We start from the raw sequence: 18,424 nt of genomic DNA, 5'->3' as shown, positions 1-18,424 counted from the left end.
TGTCAAATTCAATTAGAAATTACTTGAAATTCCATACTTGCATTCTTTACATGGCCAGCAGGCCAAAAAAGATATCATGGTAGCATCCTCCCTGACTCCAGTGCCCATTAGTATCACTTTCCTCTGCCAAAAGTGAAATACCTGTGTTAGTGAGGCAACAAAAGAATGAAGTTTAAGGAAAGTTGAGGTTCTTGGCTGGTGTAAATAAGATAAATGTTGCAAATATTATAATGACGTCTTGTTGCTTTAAAAACATTGAGCATCATGGACAAAATCTGGTTCGTTTGGGATTAAATATTCTTTAAAAAATTGTATTTAGTAAAAAGTTCTGGCATTAGATGTTTTGAATCTAACCAGCTTGAAATGAGCAAATACTGTACATGGATATTGAGATCAATTTTCTTCTCAGTTCTTAGCCATGTACACTTTCCTGTTGGGGTTTTATTTGTTATTCTGTGTACTCTTTAATAAATAAATTCCGCAACTTGGATTGTTTGTATTGGCCTGTGCCTGAACCTAGTTCTCATAGCAGAAAAACACACTTACAACAGTTTCTCAGAGGTTATTGGAAACCTTTACACGTTTTGATATTAGCCTATTATTGAAATATAGTATTAGCCTATTATTGGGTTTAGTAAAGTCATCCCAAATGGATGCCTGCTGCTTAAACTGTGTATTATATACAATTAATTGTGATTATGCTAATGACGAAAGTTAGAAAAGGCATGACAGAAGACCATTAGAGGTTGAAGATCAATCCTTTATTCAGAAATTGACATGATTAATCACTATTAGCTGGAGGGATTTCATTTAACTATAGTGCTTAGAGCTGATGCACAGTAAAATGACTCCATGTGGTGACACATATGTGTAATATTTCTCACATTATGCCACCACAGTGAAACATAAGGAACATAATCATGATATATCTGTACTTTTTTGTGACAGGAGCAGTTCGACTGCGAGCCAGAGACTGCCCTGTATATGTCGCCGCTAGTGACACGATGACTTGCACTGTTTGACACTAATATGCAAGACACACTGTCATACAGGCTAAAAAATATATTTTCAATCAAAATAAGGTGAGATTATGAGGCAAAAATAAAATTTTGTGGCCGGTAATGCTTATTTTACGGCAAACTTTCTGAATTCACCTTCCATTTTTGCACTCGTCCTGCTGGAGTTGACATGGACGGATCAGCCACTCATTGCTGGAGTTTGTAAGTTTTGAGACCATGTCTCCAGAAGAGAGAGAGCGAGAGACCCTGGGGACGGTTTCTGTATATATTTATATATATATAAGTAAGAGGGATGCAGGGATCCTACAGCTTCTGGCTAATGGCGGATGTGTTAGATGAATCTGGCTGGAGGGAATAAGGAGGCGCTGTCAGCTGTCAGAGGAGTATTGATGCCTGGCTAATGCTGCCCACTCATAGAGTTAATGAAGCTCAGTCTCACTGCAGCTGTCACACGGTTCAACACAGGCTCAAGTCTGACCCCTAGTGCAAACCACAGGATGGGCCCTATCACACACCCGGTGCAATGCAGCGTCAGGCACGACGCGAGTGTTTTTTGCTAGTTTCAGCCCGACGCAGTTATCATTTTCACGTCCTGCGCCACGTTGTTTAAATAGCAAATGCATTTGCGCCCATTTGTGTGCCCATGGTCTGCTGGGAGATGAGGCTCTGATTGGTTTATTGCACGTTGCACCCAAAACACATCCATTACTCATTAAGAGAATAGGGACAACCCTTTTAGGCCGGGCGCGCCGACCATTTATCCCGTCGTTAAACTAGCAAAAGTGGATTCGGGCACGACCTAAGTGCACTTGTGCCCTGCGCTTTAGACCATGCGCTTGGATCTAACCGGATCTAACATTGCTGTTATCTCTCACAGGATATCTGACTGAAATCTTCCTTCTGTTTAGGTAAATGGGAATGTGGCCAAAGAGGTGGGACTGAAGGACTCCAAGTTATCAGTCAGTCCGTCCCCTTCCAACGCTTCCTCCAACGCCTCCCTCGTGACTCCGCCCACTGGGACTCCGCCCCCTGAGGTGAGACTGAGAACTGCAGACTAACATACCACTCTCGCTGTTTCTGCCGTAGAAAGATATGGGGGAAATCGTTGGAGTTGTATGCGGTTCTGTATTCAGCACGACTATATGCTGTTTGCAATATGCACAATTTTTTCTTTGCCAAAATTTGCAGTAAACACACTGTATCCCACAATACAAAGTGCTCAACTTGACCTTACATTTTCAGTGTAACAAATAAAGTGGAAGTAATATCAGCTTTGATTTTTTTTCCTCATGTTTTTGACTCAGGTTAAAGATATGTTTACACAAAAATGAATGAAAAATGCAAAATAATGTTATTAACAGCTTACAAGACAGAAACCAAACGGCACTTGCAGAATTAAACATGAACAATGCAATAGGCATTATGAGATAAAAATGCTCTTTATTTTTTTAAAAGAGTACTTAATAAGGAAATAATATACTTTATAAGAATCTGCTTAAGTGCAATTTGAATGTAATGTTTTTGAGACTTAATTGCATGATAATTGCAAATAAATGAAAATGTTATAGTTTAAATTTATTTTAAATTATATTAGCTGAACTTTCGATTGTTTTGTTTTTTTACCCACTGAAGTAGGACTTAAGTACATCATTATATGTAATTTCATAATTACTATTATTGTTTTTGAAATATGGTTAAAGTTACTGCTGAATGAACTGACAAGCATTTATGATAAACTAAAATATACTTTAATGTAATTTCTATTGAAACTTGTATGCTATGTATTTAAATATATTTGTAATTACATATTTGTTATGAAGAAGTTGCAGTTTTATCACATTTAAAATATATTAACTTTAATTGTAATATTGAATAACACACTACAGTTTTCATTATAATCAAGTACTTTAAATGTGCTTTAGTATGTATAAAAATAAGTGCTCTTCTTTAAAGTATGACAAAATGTTATTAAAACATGAAAGTAAAACTTTTTAGCATTATTACAAAGTGCAGTTATAAAAGTCTACTTAAGTGTGATACAAGCCATGAAAGTGTCTATCTTTAAGTGCACTTAAGTGGTCTTTTATTTCAGTAATATTATATTATCTGCACATAGTTTTGTTTAACAAAACAATTACTTTTACTATTTGAAGTGCACATTCAACACAATTAATCACATTTTTCACTCTTTGATATTTATGCATACTGTTTCACATACTATTTTTTAAAACAGTCAACAGTATACAGTAAAAACTTTCTGAAACTACCCTAATGAAATATTGGGAAAACATGTTCCATTAGAAAGTTGTTTAGCAGATCCTGAAGGTGACTGTTTTAGGGTATTTCATAACTTTATGAAGTTTGTTTGTCTTCCTCTCTGCAGACTGTGGAGCCGTCCATCCGAGATGCTATCCCAGAGCTCAGTCTGTCCTTACAGCAGGTGAAAGAGCGCGCGCACCAGAAACGCTCCAATAAGAGAGCTCCGCCCATGGACTGGAGCAAGAAAAATGAACTCTTCAGTAACCTATAGACCTGCAGAGGATTGTCCATCCACTCATCCATGCATCCATCCATCCATCCATCCCAGAAGCAACGTCGTGTCGGCCCAGATCCGGCCCATATCTGGGCCGTGTGGAATCCATGTGTACCAGATGTGGGCCGGATCTGGGATCTGGGCCGACACTATGTTGCTTCTGGGATCCATCAGGATCTTATAATGAGGTTATCATTAAAGTAGGCTCAATATGATGTGTGTACAGTGTGTGTGTATATATATGTATATATATATATATATATATATATATATATATATATGCACACACAGATTTATATGTATTCAGAATTATGTATTTGAATTACTAACAGATTATATTAGTACATCAGCTACGGGGCAAATGGAATGTAACATTCTACAACTGTGATGTATTACAATCACTGGCTATGTTCAGAATGGAGTACTTATTGTAATATTACCGCTCACTAAATACTGTGCATTACACATTGAATCCTGCTTACTGTTAAATATAGTAAAACAGTAGTAGTAGTGTTATGCTGTTCTGCGTACAGTGGTGTGCTATACTGTTGTCACATGACCACTACATTGCACGTTTAATTTAATGTTATCCAGTTGTCTTTTTGAAAATAAAGTTTATTTTTTATTAATTCAATTTTGTGTAAATATGTAGTTTACTGTCTGGCCATTTGATTTAACAATGGGTAAAAAGAGATGTTAAAACTCTTGCCTGTAGTTCCAATTAATTTGTCACACTGGACATTTGTGTGCATACTATACAGAAATAGTGATATTATGTCAGTATGCTATTCTGAACAGAGCCTAATTCAGCGTGTGTGTGTGTGTGTGATCAGTGAGTTTTGTGTATGAGGCTGTACTACATTCTTAGAAAAAAGGTTCAGTGTGGTTCTATATAGAACTCTAGGGTTCTTGACTCAATTTAAAGAACCCTTCAAGCCAAAAAGTTTCTATATATGAAGTGCCTGACAGAACCCTTTAAGGTTCTATATAGAACCGTATCTTCTTAGAGTGAAAGCAATGTAGTTTGATTTCTGAATGATTTCTTGAGCCGTCCTAAGCTCATTTCTCCACCAGTTCTGTTGAGAAGGATTTCATTGTCTTATGATGAAGGAACAAATGAAGACTTGCATCGTAAACTCTTGACTGTCACTGTAATCACAGGAATCTCAAAAAGTGGTGTCCAAAAGTCTGAGAAACCTATAATGAGCAATGAAGCATTTTGTATTAAATACAACATTAATAAGAGAAAGGGATTTTCACTAGTGGCCTTAGACGTTTCCCAGACACCCACATAGTGTCGGCCCAGATCCGGGCCACATCTGGTACATGTGGATTGAACGTGTGCCAGACGTGGGCCGACACTATGTTGCTGTCTGGGTTGGAGCCCACTGTAAATTCCTGTTAGTGTATCATGGTCTTGTTCCAACCAGTGAGGTATTTTTGAGACACCTGCTATTTGATTTCTTTTTAATCCTGCACTTCTGATCACTGCGTTGTCATGTTATTTCATATTTATGTTATTTCTATATTATGTAACAATATGTTTATAGAGCACCCCACTTTGTTCAGAAATATATTATAGTGGACAAATGATTTCTGCAGTGTTTTATGCTTTTGATACACCATGATACTAACACTGTGTCTACTAGAGATGAGAGAAACGAAGCTTTTCAAAGCTTCGATTCAATTGAACCAATTGTGTCACAAATGATTCCCTGTTTCGAAGCATTCGAAACGCCACACTCTGGTGACTCCTGCTGGTCAAAACAGTGCAAATACAACAAAAACTCAGGCCAAACATGCATAAAACACCTCTTACAAGCCCATTGCAAATGTTTTATTGAAAGTCAAATCTATCAAATGCAATTAGCTAATCATCTAATAAGATTAAATATCGTGTGTCTGTATAATAAGTGTTCTTTTGACGTAATGATTTGCTGAAATCATGTGACTTTGGCAGTTTGATACGAGCTCCGAAACACTGATTCGAGACAAAAGGTTCGTAAAGGTTTTGAAGCTTCATAAAGCAGTGTTTCGAAACTGTACTTTACATTTCATCTATATTTCATGATACTTTTTATTGACATTTAACCCTTTCATGCATGAATTATGATAACCTCAGTCAGGATTTTTTTCCTATGTGTTTTTATTGCTCTTAGGGCATGAAAAACAAGAATTGATTTTTATTTTATTTTTGTACAAATTTTTCAAAGAGATCTTCAGATGTCCACTTGAGTGGACAGCATGCGGTTGGTTTAAACTGAAGATATACTGTATTAAATATAAGACAATAATCAAACAGATAAAGTATGTGAATTTAACAAACTAATCAATGCAATTATATCAAATAATGTGAAAACTATAAAATATATACAAAAAATATAAATGCAAAATATTGCAATGGCTTCATACAACTTGATACAAGTTGCACTTCGCGTATCTTTGATATCAGAACATGAGGACGTGATTCCATCAGAATTTTCTACAGCCTGTCAAGGTACAACTGTGGAAACCACTCAGATGCTCCCTCCAGTGCACCAGAGTATGGAGATTTACCCTTATTAGCTGATCATTCTGATTATGTTCAAGATGGACATGCACATTTCTATCATAGCCCTCCTCTGAGAAAACCTAGCGATACGTTTTTTCAATCTCATCTGAAATGATCAGTGTTGGGGGTAACGCATTACAAGTAACGTGCATAACGCATTCAGATTACTTTTTTGATGTTACAAGTAAAGTAATATGCATTACCTGATCAGATTACTTTTTGATCTAACAAGTAATTAACTACAAGTAATATGCATTACCTAATCAGATTACTTTTTGATGTAATGAGTAAAGAAACGCATTACAAGTAACATGCATTACGTAATCAGATTACTTTTTTATGTTATGAGTAAAAAAACGCATTACAATAACGCACATTACATAATCAGATTACTTTTTGATGTTATGAGAAAGGAAACGCATTACAAGTAACATGCATTATGTAATCAGATTACTTTTTGATGTTATGAGTAAAAAAACGCATTACAATAACATGCATTATAAAATCAGATTACTTTTTGATCTAACAAGTAAAGTAATGCATTACAAGTGTCATACATAATGTAATCACATGACTTTTTTCGATGTCAATGAAAATTACATTCTAATAATACAAATACATTTATTTACAGTAGAAAAAGTCAATGCATATTAAGTTTTTAAGTTTTAAATTTCAAAAACAATATTCACATTATAATTATGAATTGTAGCTGAAATATAGCCATTGCATGCATGACGTCCACTACAGTGGACATGTGATTAATAAGAGTTTTCTCTCAATCTAAAATCAAAACTTGGAAAATTTTACTGTGATATGACTCATTAGATATTGCTTTATGCTGCAATATTTTTTTTACCTACTAGAGTCTCCTAGGATAGAAGGAATGGGTGGATATTCTGGAGCAACTTGGCATGTCTGACTGACCCTTGGCCATCTTGGTTTGGAGGGGGAAAAAATCGAAACACAAAGGCTTGCCACTTGGTTGCAATTTATAGGATGATGCACCAGGGTCCAATGAAGAGATTGATGTGCAACTTTGCCATAAAAACCCGTGCAAATTCAAGAAAATGCTTTTTTAATAGCTGTCCACTGTAGTGACCACTATGCGTGAAAGGGTTAATCTGACTTTTCACCACATTAATTATTGCGGCAAATTGGCTCAATGGAAATATGAATAAATAATTATAACATGTTATAATTCGTAAAATGTATATGAATCAGTTATAAGACTCAACTTAATGTAGCAGAGTTACAATCAATTAACCTGTTCGTCCAGCGAACACTGCTTTAATCATTTATCAACTCTCAGAATGGTAATTTTCGTGGCCACAGAAAAATAACTCTTTATTACTGGGTACAGTGTTACTTTTGATTTGATTTGCAAGCAGTGACCACAGAATCAAGTCAACACTCATGTGAATGTGCACAAATGTTTTACTTAAATAAATCAAAAACACAAATAGTCTAAAAAGACACTCAATAATACACTCAAGCATACATGGGTAAAATTGGGGAAAGGGAAAGTGAATAAATAAAACGAAACAGGGAATAAAGCATATGATATGACAAGGTAAGAATCAGTTAACCACCTGAACAGAACCATCAACACCTTGGTAACAAAGGATCTACTGCTCATATCCAACCTCGGGATTAGTTTAGTTAAATGTAGCCTACTTGCAATAGCCATTGAACGAGCGTCCAGATATGCAGTCTCAGGTAAAATCTTGATGGTTTAGTAGTTTGATGGTGGTGAAGTTGCAGTCAGGTTCTTCCAGGTTGAGTGAAGAATAATTGGGAGATTATTATTGGGAGATTTCTCTCCCAGGTGGAAAGTTGCGACATGGCTGGTAGCCTACTCTTTTCAGGTCCACGCGGTCGGACTGGATGTCTCCAGTGTTTTCCACCCGACTGCAGCATGAAGAGAGATGTTTACTGAGATTGCCCCTTTTAACTTCTGCAGAGGTCACACCTCTCAAGTTTGGCTTGGCCAATGAAGAGGGTATAATGAAGCTGACTCAATTGCATGATCAGAGTTTTGTGTGAAGCATGATACCATTGAGGCTACATTAACTAATAGTTCTATCATAAAGCATGCATAAAACAGTATACGATGCAAAAGACACTGTACAAGACAGTAATAATAATACACACAATGTCCTGGACACATATATATGTTCATTCATAGAAAGGTTTGCCTGTGAATTAATGGAAATAATTCTTTTTTTATGGGCCTTATGTGCCCCCTTCCCCGACTGGCATGTCACTGATGTTCACTAGTTACCTGGCTAGTGTCAGCAGGAGAATACAAGTTGATAATGATCAGTGGAAGACCGGACTTCTCCCCATCTATTTCTTTCATTCTTCCTCTATGTAGTAGCATTATAGGAGGGTTTAGCTTAAACTGAGCCTCGGGTTCGAGCCTCCTTTGAGGAAAGCAAGCAAAGTTTGTTTACATTTAGCCATCATGACTGGATGGCCAGGTGAACTCATTAAACTTAACAAATTAAAGTGTGCTTGTGCTCTCTTATCTTGTCTGTGCTATCAAATGTAGCGTCATTTAGACATTTTAACTAGTTTAAAGGTAGGGTTGGCAATGTTTTGCATAAACGCTTTTTGTTATACTGGTTGAAACTCTCTTCACATCCTAGTAATCAATAACAGAAGTGGTCTAAATATTAAAAAAATATGTACATATTTATTCTGTGGAAGTCTCAGGACCAAAAAAATGTTCGTCCAATCATTGCATTCGGTCTGAATACAATGATAGGCTGTCCTGCCTGCCAACATATGTATTTGCATACCTTCGTGAGGTTATGCGAGTTCTAGACTGTGGACCAGTCCAAATAAACATTTTTGCACTTGACCACTTGTCTACTTACATGACGTATTTCCAGAGTTTGGCCAAAGTGTTTTATTTACTCAATTGGACACAATTAATCACTGTGTGGTTGTAGTGCTTAATTTTCAAATGTTTTACAAAAAATACATATAATCTCTGCACCAATAAAATGTGAAACAATTTAATTAATTTAAGTTACACTGAAAAGTTTTCCTAGACATGACACTTCAACAAAAGCATATACCATCGATTAACATCCTCATAGCTCACAGTTGGTCTGACTTAAAAGGTTGGCGTTCAAAATCATTTCCCCTATGGAGAAAATGAATGGGATTTTTACTTCAGTAATCGACTGTTGCAACTATGGATTACTTTTTTATTTTTTTATCTTACAACCTGCTAGCTATTTTTGCATTAAGAACAAACTGTGCAACTAAATTAAGAACAGAGTTAGTTAACACTTAGCTCTAGTGTGGACTTTAAGTTGCACGGCTGGTGCAACCCTACCATTGAATCTGGACAAATCAGACAGAAAACGTTTCTATTTTGCAATGTAAATGCTAAAAGATGACAGACAAAAAAGGACAAAATAGCTAAATTCATTTAATAGAAAATGTTAACAAATTTGAACAAGGACAGGCTTGGTACTGAACAACCATATCAGTGTTATGTTTATCTGATCAAAAACATCACTAGTATATAGCATTAACATAAGTAAAGGCCTGTTCATAGCAAGGACTAAAACTATAATAACTATATGCGCATCCACAACAGTGAACGATAACCAATTACTGCAGTTATGTCTTGTGACTGAAAGTGATTCCAACAATATCGTTCCTCTGTTACGTTATCATTATAGTTGTGAAGTGGACTTGGTGTGGACACAATTCTCCTAGAATTGGAACGATCATTTTAAACTTTATAGTTACAGTCCTTGGTGTGAACGGGCCTTAAATGCAATTCTAAAACTGGTTAAATGTTAAAACGGCCTTCAGTTTAAACAAATTCCATTAATTACATCTTGGTTAATTGGGAGACAGAACCTGAATGTAACATCCGAATGGCACGCAAGAACCGTGTAGAAATATTCCACATCAGATACGTCATATCAAATTATGTGCAAAGGGGAAATGCCACTGGGTTAACTTCCATTAGTTTAGCTGCAAGATAAGTCTGCTAGCATTAGCATTATCCAACATTTGAATAAAAATATACATATGCTTTGGTACAACAAACAGGTTTGCTTCCTAATCAAATATACCTTTAGTGTACAATATACATATTTTGATAAAGTTTAAATACTATTTGGACTAATATAAGTTTAAAGATGTTCAAAAATAGTTCATGGTAACTTAAACCTGAATTGCTTGCTGTACATTGATCCTGCTCTAGTTACACAAGGTAGTGTTACTGTTTTCATTTCAACATGTTCCCTTTAAAAGCACACTTTCATACAAAAATAAATGTCAGTCATGTATTTTAACCTGCAAATCTTGCAATGTCATTAAGAAAAAATAAGATACAAGCACCAAAAATTCCAAAGGCAAGGAAATGGATACCTGCTTTACTTGCTGAAATGGATAAAAGTCACCTGTGCCCCTTACAAAACCAGATCATTTTTAGAGCTTTTTAGAATTTTGAAATGCTTTGAAATGTTGTTATATTAAAGGAACAGTTCACTCAACAACAACAACAAAAAAAACTGTATTTTTGTATTGACGGCACGTTGCTGTATGGAAAGGCAGCGTAAAATTTATTCAAAATGTTATGCTATTGTGTTACACAGACCAAAAAAAGACTACAGGGTTGGATCAGCATTAGGGCAAGTAAATGATGACAGAATTGTCACTTTTTTGGTGAACTGTCCCTTTAAACTTTCTAGAAATGATTTGAATCAGTGTAGTGTTTTGAAATGTATTTTGCTTTAGGAATGATTCTCCTAAGTGCATTTCTTCTATCTGAGTCCATCATGTAAAGTCCATTGGGGTCACACTTAGTCAAGTCCATGGTTCAGCCCCAAAAAGAACAACAAATGACAGGACAAAATGAAAAACACAAAAACATATATATGCTGGTTGATTAGAAAATGGAATATAAACAAACAACTACAAAAGACACCTAGACTGACTTTAGTCAGGAGACTGGTCCAAAAATGTCTGTGTGGTCTTTGCAAATGGAGGTTCCAACTTTTGTGTTCAAGAGTTTTTCTCTGCTCTCCATTTGAAATATAAGGCAGAAGAACCCGTGCTTCTATACGTAGATCTCTATCCTCCTGTTTCTGGGACAGCAAAAAAAAAACAAAAAACAGCCAAATCCAGGAGAATTTTTAATCCAGCATAGCATCCAACTGATCAGCCAGGTCATCAAACATGTTCCCAATGTCATCCAGAATGTTCCCTGCAGACGTGTGAGGAGTGCTAAAAGAGACGCAACATAATGTTTAATTAGGAGTTAGAACAATTAAAGGGAAATTTAAAAACCATGAAAGGAATAGTTTCAAAAATCCCCCCATCATATTTATGTGAAAGCTCGTGGAAAGTGTCTCTCACCCCACATTGTTGTTCTCAAGAGTGAGTTTTCTCTCCACAGCTTTTAGTGCTTCCTCAAGGGATGAGCTGGTCTTCTCCAGCCTCTGATGCTTCAGTGTTGACCCTTGACCATTTTCCACCAGAGCCTGGGGCCTTCCTGATGACACACTTTGACTCGTGTTCTCTGCTGAGGGGGAGTACAGCACTGGAGACTGAGGTGCTGCAAAGGCAACACTCTGTACAACGCTGAGAGTGACACTGGAGCCGACAGCTGAAGACAGAACAAGAAACACAGAATAAATGCAAAACTTACAGTCCTCTGCATATACTGTAACTTACTAGCAAAGGGTTGCTACGAATAGCTTTAACCATTTATAAAATCAGAGCAGTATTAGCTGCATCCCAATTCAGAGGCTGCATTCGAAGGCCGAATGCGTCACAGTGGCGCGATGAAGGCTGTCCCAATTCAAAGGCTCCTTCGAATGTTGTGAACCCTGTTTTGTTTTCAGAGCAGTCCAGTACAAACTTTACAGCCGCTAGGCAACAAGAACAATGCTCCATAGGCTAGACAGGGGTTCCTCAAATCTGGTGCTGGAGGGCCGCTGCCCTGCAGAGTTTAGCTCAAATCCTGATCAAACTCACCTAACTGTGACTCTGAAGACCTTTTATTAGCTTGTTTAGGTGTCTCTGATTAGTGTTGGAACTAAACTATGCAAGGTAGGAACCCTGGGCTAGACCATCCCATTGCTCGTTTCGACCTTCGTGGACTGTGAAGTCTGCGTCCTTCGAAGGATGCAGCCTCTGAATTGGGACAGAGCTTCTTTCAAGGACTTCAGGGAACAACTAATAAATCTAACCATTTAGATGGACCTATTTGCTAAATCTAGAGAACAAATAAAGAATCTAAAATATGAGGTTTGAGGTCAATGAATATCAAGTTATCAACACTTCCCATGTAATAGCGATATCAAGCCAGCTGACTTTATTTGTATCTGTAGGCTTTACCTGTTATAGGAGCAGGATGGGGTTTAGAGGTGTGCCGTGTTGGATTCAGGGGGCTGGGAGGTTTAGGGGCAAGAGGTGGAGGTGCTTTCACTGGTTTGGCTGGAAGATCCACACATGGCAGACTCATATCCGTTTCACTGATGCGGAGCTTCACTGTATCCTGAGTCTCTAAAACAGGTGTGCCATCTGCACTGCTGTCGGACGCGGTGTTTGGCTGATCTTTCTCCTTTGGCTTCTGCCGTCTCTTCACTGTGTCTGACTCTTTCAAGTTGAACTCTGGGACTTCAGGGGTTTTGGCTGGTTTGGTTTTCTCTGGAGACTCAGAAGTGGTCTCCACCTTGAGTGGCCCGCCAACTTTGGGCCTCTGTTTGATGGTGAGGTTGCCTTCCTCCGCAAAGGGGATGCACTCACTTGAGCTGTTCTGAGGTGAGGATGAGCTCTCCAGGCCAGAATCCTTCGTCCCATCATCTTCCTCTGAGTCAGACTTTGCTGCTCTATCAGTATCTGCTTTGGCTGCTACTTGGCTGGAGTCACTCTGACTCAGAGGTCTGCGCTTGGACTCTTCGTTGGTGCTAGAGACAGCTGTCGTGGTTTCCTGAAGGAGCTCCACCGTAGGCACAGGTAGGACTGTTTCTAATGCAGCTGTGATGCTCTTTACACTCCCGGGTCTGCCGCTCTCGACTCCCCCAGAAGCTGGCGCTGGAGTTTCGACACTAGTGCTGCTGCTGACGGAGCTAAGGCGCTTAGGTGGCGGCGGAGGAGGTCCTTTACGGCGAGCCCTAATGGCGAAAGAGTGGCTTCGGCCGACAGACTGCTCAGGGGCGGACTGAAGACGCGCCAGCTGGCCCCGGGTAAGCTTGCGGCTCAGTGTGGCATATGAAGGCATGGCTATGCTGGCTAGCTGAGCTGCTTCATCATCATCATCTTCATCTGGTTCACCGTCCGACAAAGCATACCGGGACAGACTCTGCGTGCGCTTCTTGGTCACGCTAGGAGATCGACGGTCGAGCGTGGCACTGTTATATAGTGCACGAGGATAATTGAGGGTTTTATGAGCAGGAGAACCTTGCGGAGAAGGAGCAGAGCCCAGTTTTGGTTTGGCAGGCACCGCTGGGTATTTAAAGCCTGCAGAAGCACTGAACGGCAGCTGCTGTGGTAGCTGAGGACGTGGGACCTGGTCACGGCCTTCTGGAATGTTGCGCTCTTTACCAGGACTGCTGTCTGGGCTTGATAAACTCTCTTGGGACCGGCTGTAAGGGGTCACTCCTAAAGTGGAGGAGGGAGTGCTGGGGGGTTCCTGAGAGCGGCCGGAGCCTCGAGAGCGTGTGTCAATGCTCTCCTGACTGGAGGACATGCCTACTGCGTTCTTGATGGCCAGTCCTTCCTGACAGCCACTGTACTGGGAGGACATGGCACTCTGGAGCTCAGTGCTCAGCTCACTGTCCTGGAAAGTCATCATCTTGGGCGTGTGTGGTGAGGGGAGGTCGATACTCTCAGGGGGCGGCTCGATAGTGACCAGGTCCAGGGAAGCAGGGGTTTTGCGCCGCAGAGTGCCGTGCCCTGATTCTGCCTGCAGAAGAGCCTTATGAACATCACACAACTTCTTTACCGCAAGCATCATCTTCTTCTGATGGCCTGTCAGAGACACACACATTTACTGTAGATGTCACACATGAACTTAACGCAACAGGATATACTTCACAGGATATATATAACTCGCACTATGTCCTTAGCAGGCATGACGCAACAACTTTTCTCTCAACAAGTAATCTGTCCACATCAAAGGTGAGAATGCTGTGTCACACTATACAATCTCAGGGCATATCTGATGCTGGATCATCAGTCATAGGAAACTGGATAAATAGGATTTAAATGTGTACAGGTCAACATAGTATGTTGCTGCAGGAATAGAAACCAAGTGAAACCTTGAACTAGAAATTTTGACTTGAAAATGCCCTAGTCAAGGTAAGAACAAAAACAGGAAAAGCTACCCAGCAGCTATATGTATATATATATATATATATATATATATATATATATATATATATATATATATATACACACAATTTTAACATATATGGAGGTTAAAGTATTTGCAGGGTTCCCACACTTTTTGACCCATGTATTTCCAGCAAGTTTTAAAGGAGTTTTCAATCGTTTATGACCATGGGATAATGGTTTTTAAACAATCAAATTCACAATTCAAATTCTGACCATAATAATCATCCGAACCAGTGTGAACAAGTTCGACCTACTCAATGTAAAGAACTGACTCAAAAGAGGACATTGCTTTAGTTTAAAATCAGGTTTTAGTTTAAAACACAAGAGCTGTATTCAACAAATTAATTATTTAAAACAGCTCAACAAGAACACACAATTTTAACATTCCCTGTTATTCTTTGACTTTGCTAACCCTGTATATAACTACACAATGCACTTTAGTTCTGTGTTTAAGTTAAGCTCACCTAGTTTGGTGATGCCAATCTCCTGTAAATCTTCCCACGTGAGATCTCGGACAATGTTTATCGAGTCATAGCCGTTCTCCGAGAGTTTCTTATGATACTGAGGCAGGCCTATGGCACTCAGCCACTCTCCAAGATCCTGCTAAGAGAAGAGATTTGACTGTGAGTGAACTGAAGACAACACCATAGACACACATGTATGCATACAAGCTATAAATTACAGTGACTTACTGGTATGTACTCTGGGAGCCATTCTGGAATGCTGAGGTTGCCGATCTCCAGGGAAATCTTCTTACGGTGGCCTGGTTTAGTCACACCAATAGCCGTGAGATCCTGAAAAATAGGCATAATTCTCAATCAACATCAACCCTACCTACGGCAATGAGACCGAACGGCGTATCTCTTCAAATTAACTGGCCTCGTACCTCTGGGGTCATTCTGCTGATTGTAGGCACATCATAGCCAGCGTTGAGAAAGTTTGTTGTGTACTGCTCCAACTGAAACTCACTCAGCCATTGATATATAGCCTCTGCGTCCTGACAGTGGTAAAGACATGACATGACATGAAGGCAGGAGAGCAAACATAATGCAGGAGAGAATTATGCTGTTATATGAAACTTTTAATCACTAATTCTGCTGTGTACAAAACCAATTGCAGAGCAAGCTGTAGTTCTACTGGTAATTTGCAATATCAAAATATGTTCAGGTTGGTGTTGTGCACTGTAATGGTGTTTTCTGACCTTTCCCTCTAGCAGCTGATGAGGACGCACAAACTGTTGAGAGAAACCCTGCTCTCCGGCCCTCTGTGTGGGCAGCACAGGTCTGCGAGGAACTCCTTCAAAAACAACACACATACTCACTCTATTATATTCAGACGGATTTACCAAACAGCATTTTCAATGTCTTTGAATCAGCTGGAGTTTTCAAGTGTTTTTTAGAGTTACCAAATTACCTACTGTTTTTCGCCAACTCAAAGGTCCTCTGAGAAATTGAATCCAGTAAGAATGTGAATGTCTGTAATTGCCTATATTGTATTAAGGAGCACGCCATGCCGTAATTACAGTAATTACAAGACTTCTACTTGTAAAAAGCACTCACGTCCTTGTAGAACTCGTATTACAACTTAAGTTGGGAATTTTCGGAGAGCTCCTACTTGTACCATGTGACCTCTGTACCACCTGATAGTGTTGCCATAGAAATGCATAATTCCCAGTCAAATGACAACAAATGACGTTCAGAGTAGAAAATCACGTTGTCATCTCAAAATTACAGTAATTACGACATGGTGTAAAGTAGCATTATATTAACACTTCTTCTCATGTGTTTTTTGACCAACCTGAGCTACCGTTTGTGCACCAATGTTTCGAACGCATTCATTTCATTTAGTCCCGTGCGAATATGGCTAAGTGTCCAAATACTGTCACTTGCCTTGTCCAAATACCCACACTTGCAGTCTTGGCCACTTGAGAGGAAGTAAGTGCGCAAGACTGTCCCATGTCTTAAAAATGCCAAAGTGCAGTGCCCTTAATGCACACTAAACCCACACCATCTCTAAGCATAAGAGGCTAAGCGTATACCATCATGCATTATGTTCGGGAACTCAAGTGTGCCGAAATCGCGAGATGTCAAGGAAAACATTCCACTGTAATTTAAATTAATTAGATACATATAATTTGGTAGTAAAAACAAAGTGTTTTTGGTTACACATTTTATTGGTGCAAAGATGAGTATGGTATGTGTGGGCCTATTTTGTACAACATTTGCAACTGTTTTTATCACTTAATTAGAAGCACCACAATTTTAAATTTGTGTCTTCTGTTAGTTACATAGCGACTACTGAACAGACATGTAGAAGTTCATTTTAAAATGCAAAGTATTGAAAATATAATAAATAAAAGCTCTGTAAGCTTTAAGTGTGTCCCATCGAGTAATCAAAAGGTCTACACACACTTGCAGTCTTAACGCCTACTTGAACACCTGGGCCAAATAGAGGAAATAGGTCATGCAAGTAGACAAGTGGTCAAGTGCAAAGACCACAAATGTGGGTATTTGGACAAGGCAAACGTAAGCTGTATACACATGCACACAGTAAACATGTCACAGGTAGCTCATTACCTGTGGATGCGTCGGGATGTTTGTTTTGGTCTGGCTGTAGTGAATCCACAGCAGAGGGCGCCACCTGCGTAAAATGAGAGAAAATGTAAAAAAAACAAAACAAACCAAGCATTGAAACTAAAAGGGTTTGTTACCAGAAAATAACAGGAATTATAATAACTCTAATGACAGGTCTGTAGTGCTTTCATAGCCAGTAGCAATAATTACTTTTAGAGTTCCCAAAATTTTTAACCAATGAATTTCCACAAACTTTTCAACCATTTGTGATTACTGGATGTCCGGTATGAAAGTAGGGTTGGTCACTGGTTAATTTGTGCCATGTGTTTTTAATTGGGCATATAAGAGTTGACTTTTCATGTTCATTATGCTGTGAAGAAGAGTCATGGCTTCCAAAACCTTTCAAAGTGGGAATTTAACAAAACGGATGCATTTTTGGAGCTGTGATGTGCCGACTTTTGAATTTCATCATAGTTATGTGTACAAAGAAAAGAAAGAAATGTACTGGAACTAAACATTTTACCTGCTAAAATAGCAACATTAGCACTTTGAGATGATCACCAAAATGTTTAATTTTTATTTGGTCTATCAATTTAATTATTTCATTTCACAAATTGCGTTATCACTCACTACCTCTAATACAGTAGCAACTGTCCTTAGATCATGACTCAATACTCTTAGGCTGAATCCGAAATTGCCCCCTTAACCCTTAATCCCTATTCCCTACATTAGTCCACTAATACAGTTCACTTGAAGGAGTGAATGAAAACGAGGGAGCGAATTCGGACGGTCGTTGAACGTACATTGGCAGTACACACGTTATTGCGTTGCAATGTGGGATTGAATGAGTGCCCTCGATAACGTCCACTATGATTTCAGACTACAAATGGATGTCCCCTCGAATAATGCCCTATATGAGGGTATAGGGGGCGATTTCGGATTCAGCCTTAGGGTTGTCTTTCTCTCTAAGCATCATGGGTGGTTACCTTGCTGGTGTCAGGGTTGGTGGCGTGTTGGTGTTGTTGTGGTCCATTGGGGGCGCTGTTGCTTTCTGTGCTCTGGCCACTGCCTGCACTGCGGGTGCTGCCCACACTGCCAGTGCTGCCCACACTGTTCCTGTCCCCTGCTGCGAAATCGAGAGAGAGAGACGGAGGCGTTAGTCCAATGAGTAACTGCGATCATAACATGCCCGCGGCTATGGCATCACAGCGGCCATCTGCACTGCCATGCCAGTGTGCCACTCCACAGCCGTGAGGACACCGTACCCACTGGATTTCTACTCAAGCAGCAGGCAGGGTGGGGTGGGGGGAGCAGGGCAAAGCCACAGGCATGTGGTGATGGGGTTTACAGACGACAGCACACAACCTACGGTCTG

At 39.2% G+C, this 18,424-nt stretch overlaps 2 protein-coding genes across 9 annotated transcripts in view; one reads left to right on the top strand and one right to left on the bottom strand.

The window, feature by feature from the left end:
- The window catches only part of nherf1b (NHERF family PDZ scaffold protein 1b), a 45,040-nt gene extending 41,363 nt beyond the window's left edge, over positions 1-3,677 (top strand). Inside the window, exons 5-6 of one of the 2 annotated variants that reach the window (XM_084127472.1) lie at positions 1,928-2,053; positions 3,403-3,677. In XM_084127472.1, the coding sequence (XP_083983598.1) occupies positions 1,928-2,053; positions 3,403-3,549 (273 nt within the window). In that variant the 3' untranslated portion in view covers positions 3,550-3,677. The remainder of the gene's footprint in view (positions 1-1,927; positions 2,054-3,402) is intronic. The other variant, XM_084127471.1, reaches the window with a different exon arrangement.
- A 5,848-nt stretch (positions 3,678-9,525) lies between these two features.
- The window catches only part of LOC311086589 (CASK interacting protein 2), a 69,339-nt gene continuing 60,440 nt past the window's right edge, over positions 9,526-18,424 (bottom strand). For 4 of the 7 annotated variants that reach the window (XM_084119547.1, XM_084119542.1, XM_084119544.1 and 1 more), the window contains 9 exons: positions 18,036-18,175; positions 17,053-17,116; positions 15,678-15,772; positions 15,363-15,473; positions 15,169-15,270; positions 14,941-15,079; positions 12,476-14,110; positions 11,492-11,741; positions 9,526-11,359 (listed from right to left, as the gene is read on the bottom strand). In XM_084119547.1, coding sequence (XP_083975673.1) covers positions 11,269-11,359; positions 11,492-11,741; positions 12,476-14,110; positions 14,941-15,079; positions 15,169-15,270; positions 15,363-15,473; positions 15,678-15,772; positions 17,053-17,116; positions 18,036-18,175 — 2,627 coding nt within the window. In that variant the 3' untranslated portion in view covers positions 9,526-11,268. The remainder of the gene's footprint in view (positions 11,360-11,491; positions 11,742-12,475; positions 14,111-14,940; positions 15,080-15,168; positions 15,271-15,362; positions 15,474-15,677; positions 15,773-17,052; positions 17,117-18,035; positions 18,176-18,424) is intronic. The other 3 variants (XM_084119543.1, XM_084119545.1, XM_084119548.1) reach the window with 1 other exon arrangement.

Source organism: Abramis brama, assembly GCF_963993115.1.
Source record: "Abramis brama genome assembly, chromosome: 1".
NCBI classification, from domain to species: domain Eukaryota; kingdom Metazoa; phylum Chordata; class Actinopteri; order Cypriniformes; family Leuciscidae; genus Abramis; species Abramis brama.
Note: the sequence above shows the minus strand (reverse complement) of the source record. Positions and strands in the feature narration are given on the sequence as shown.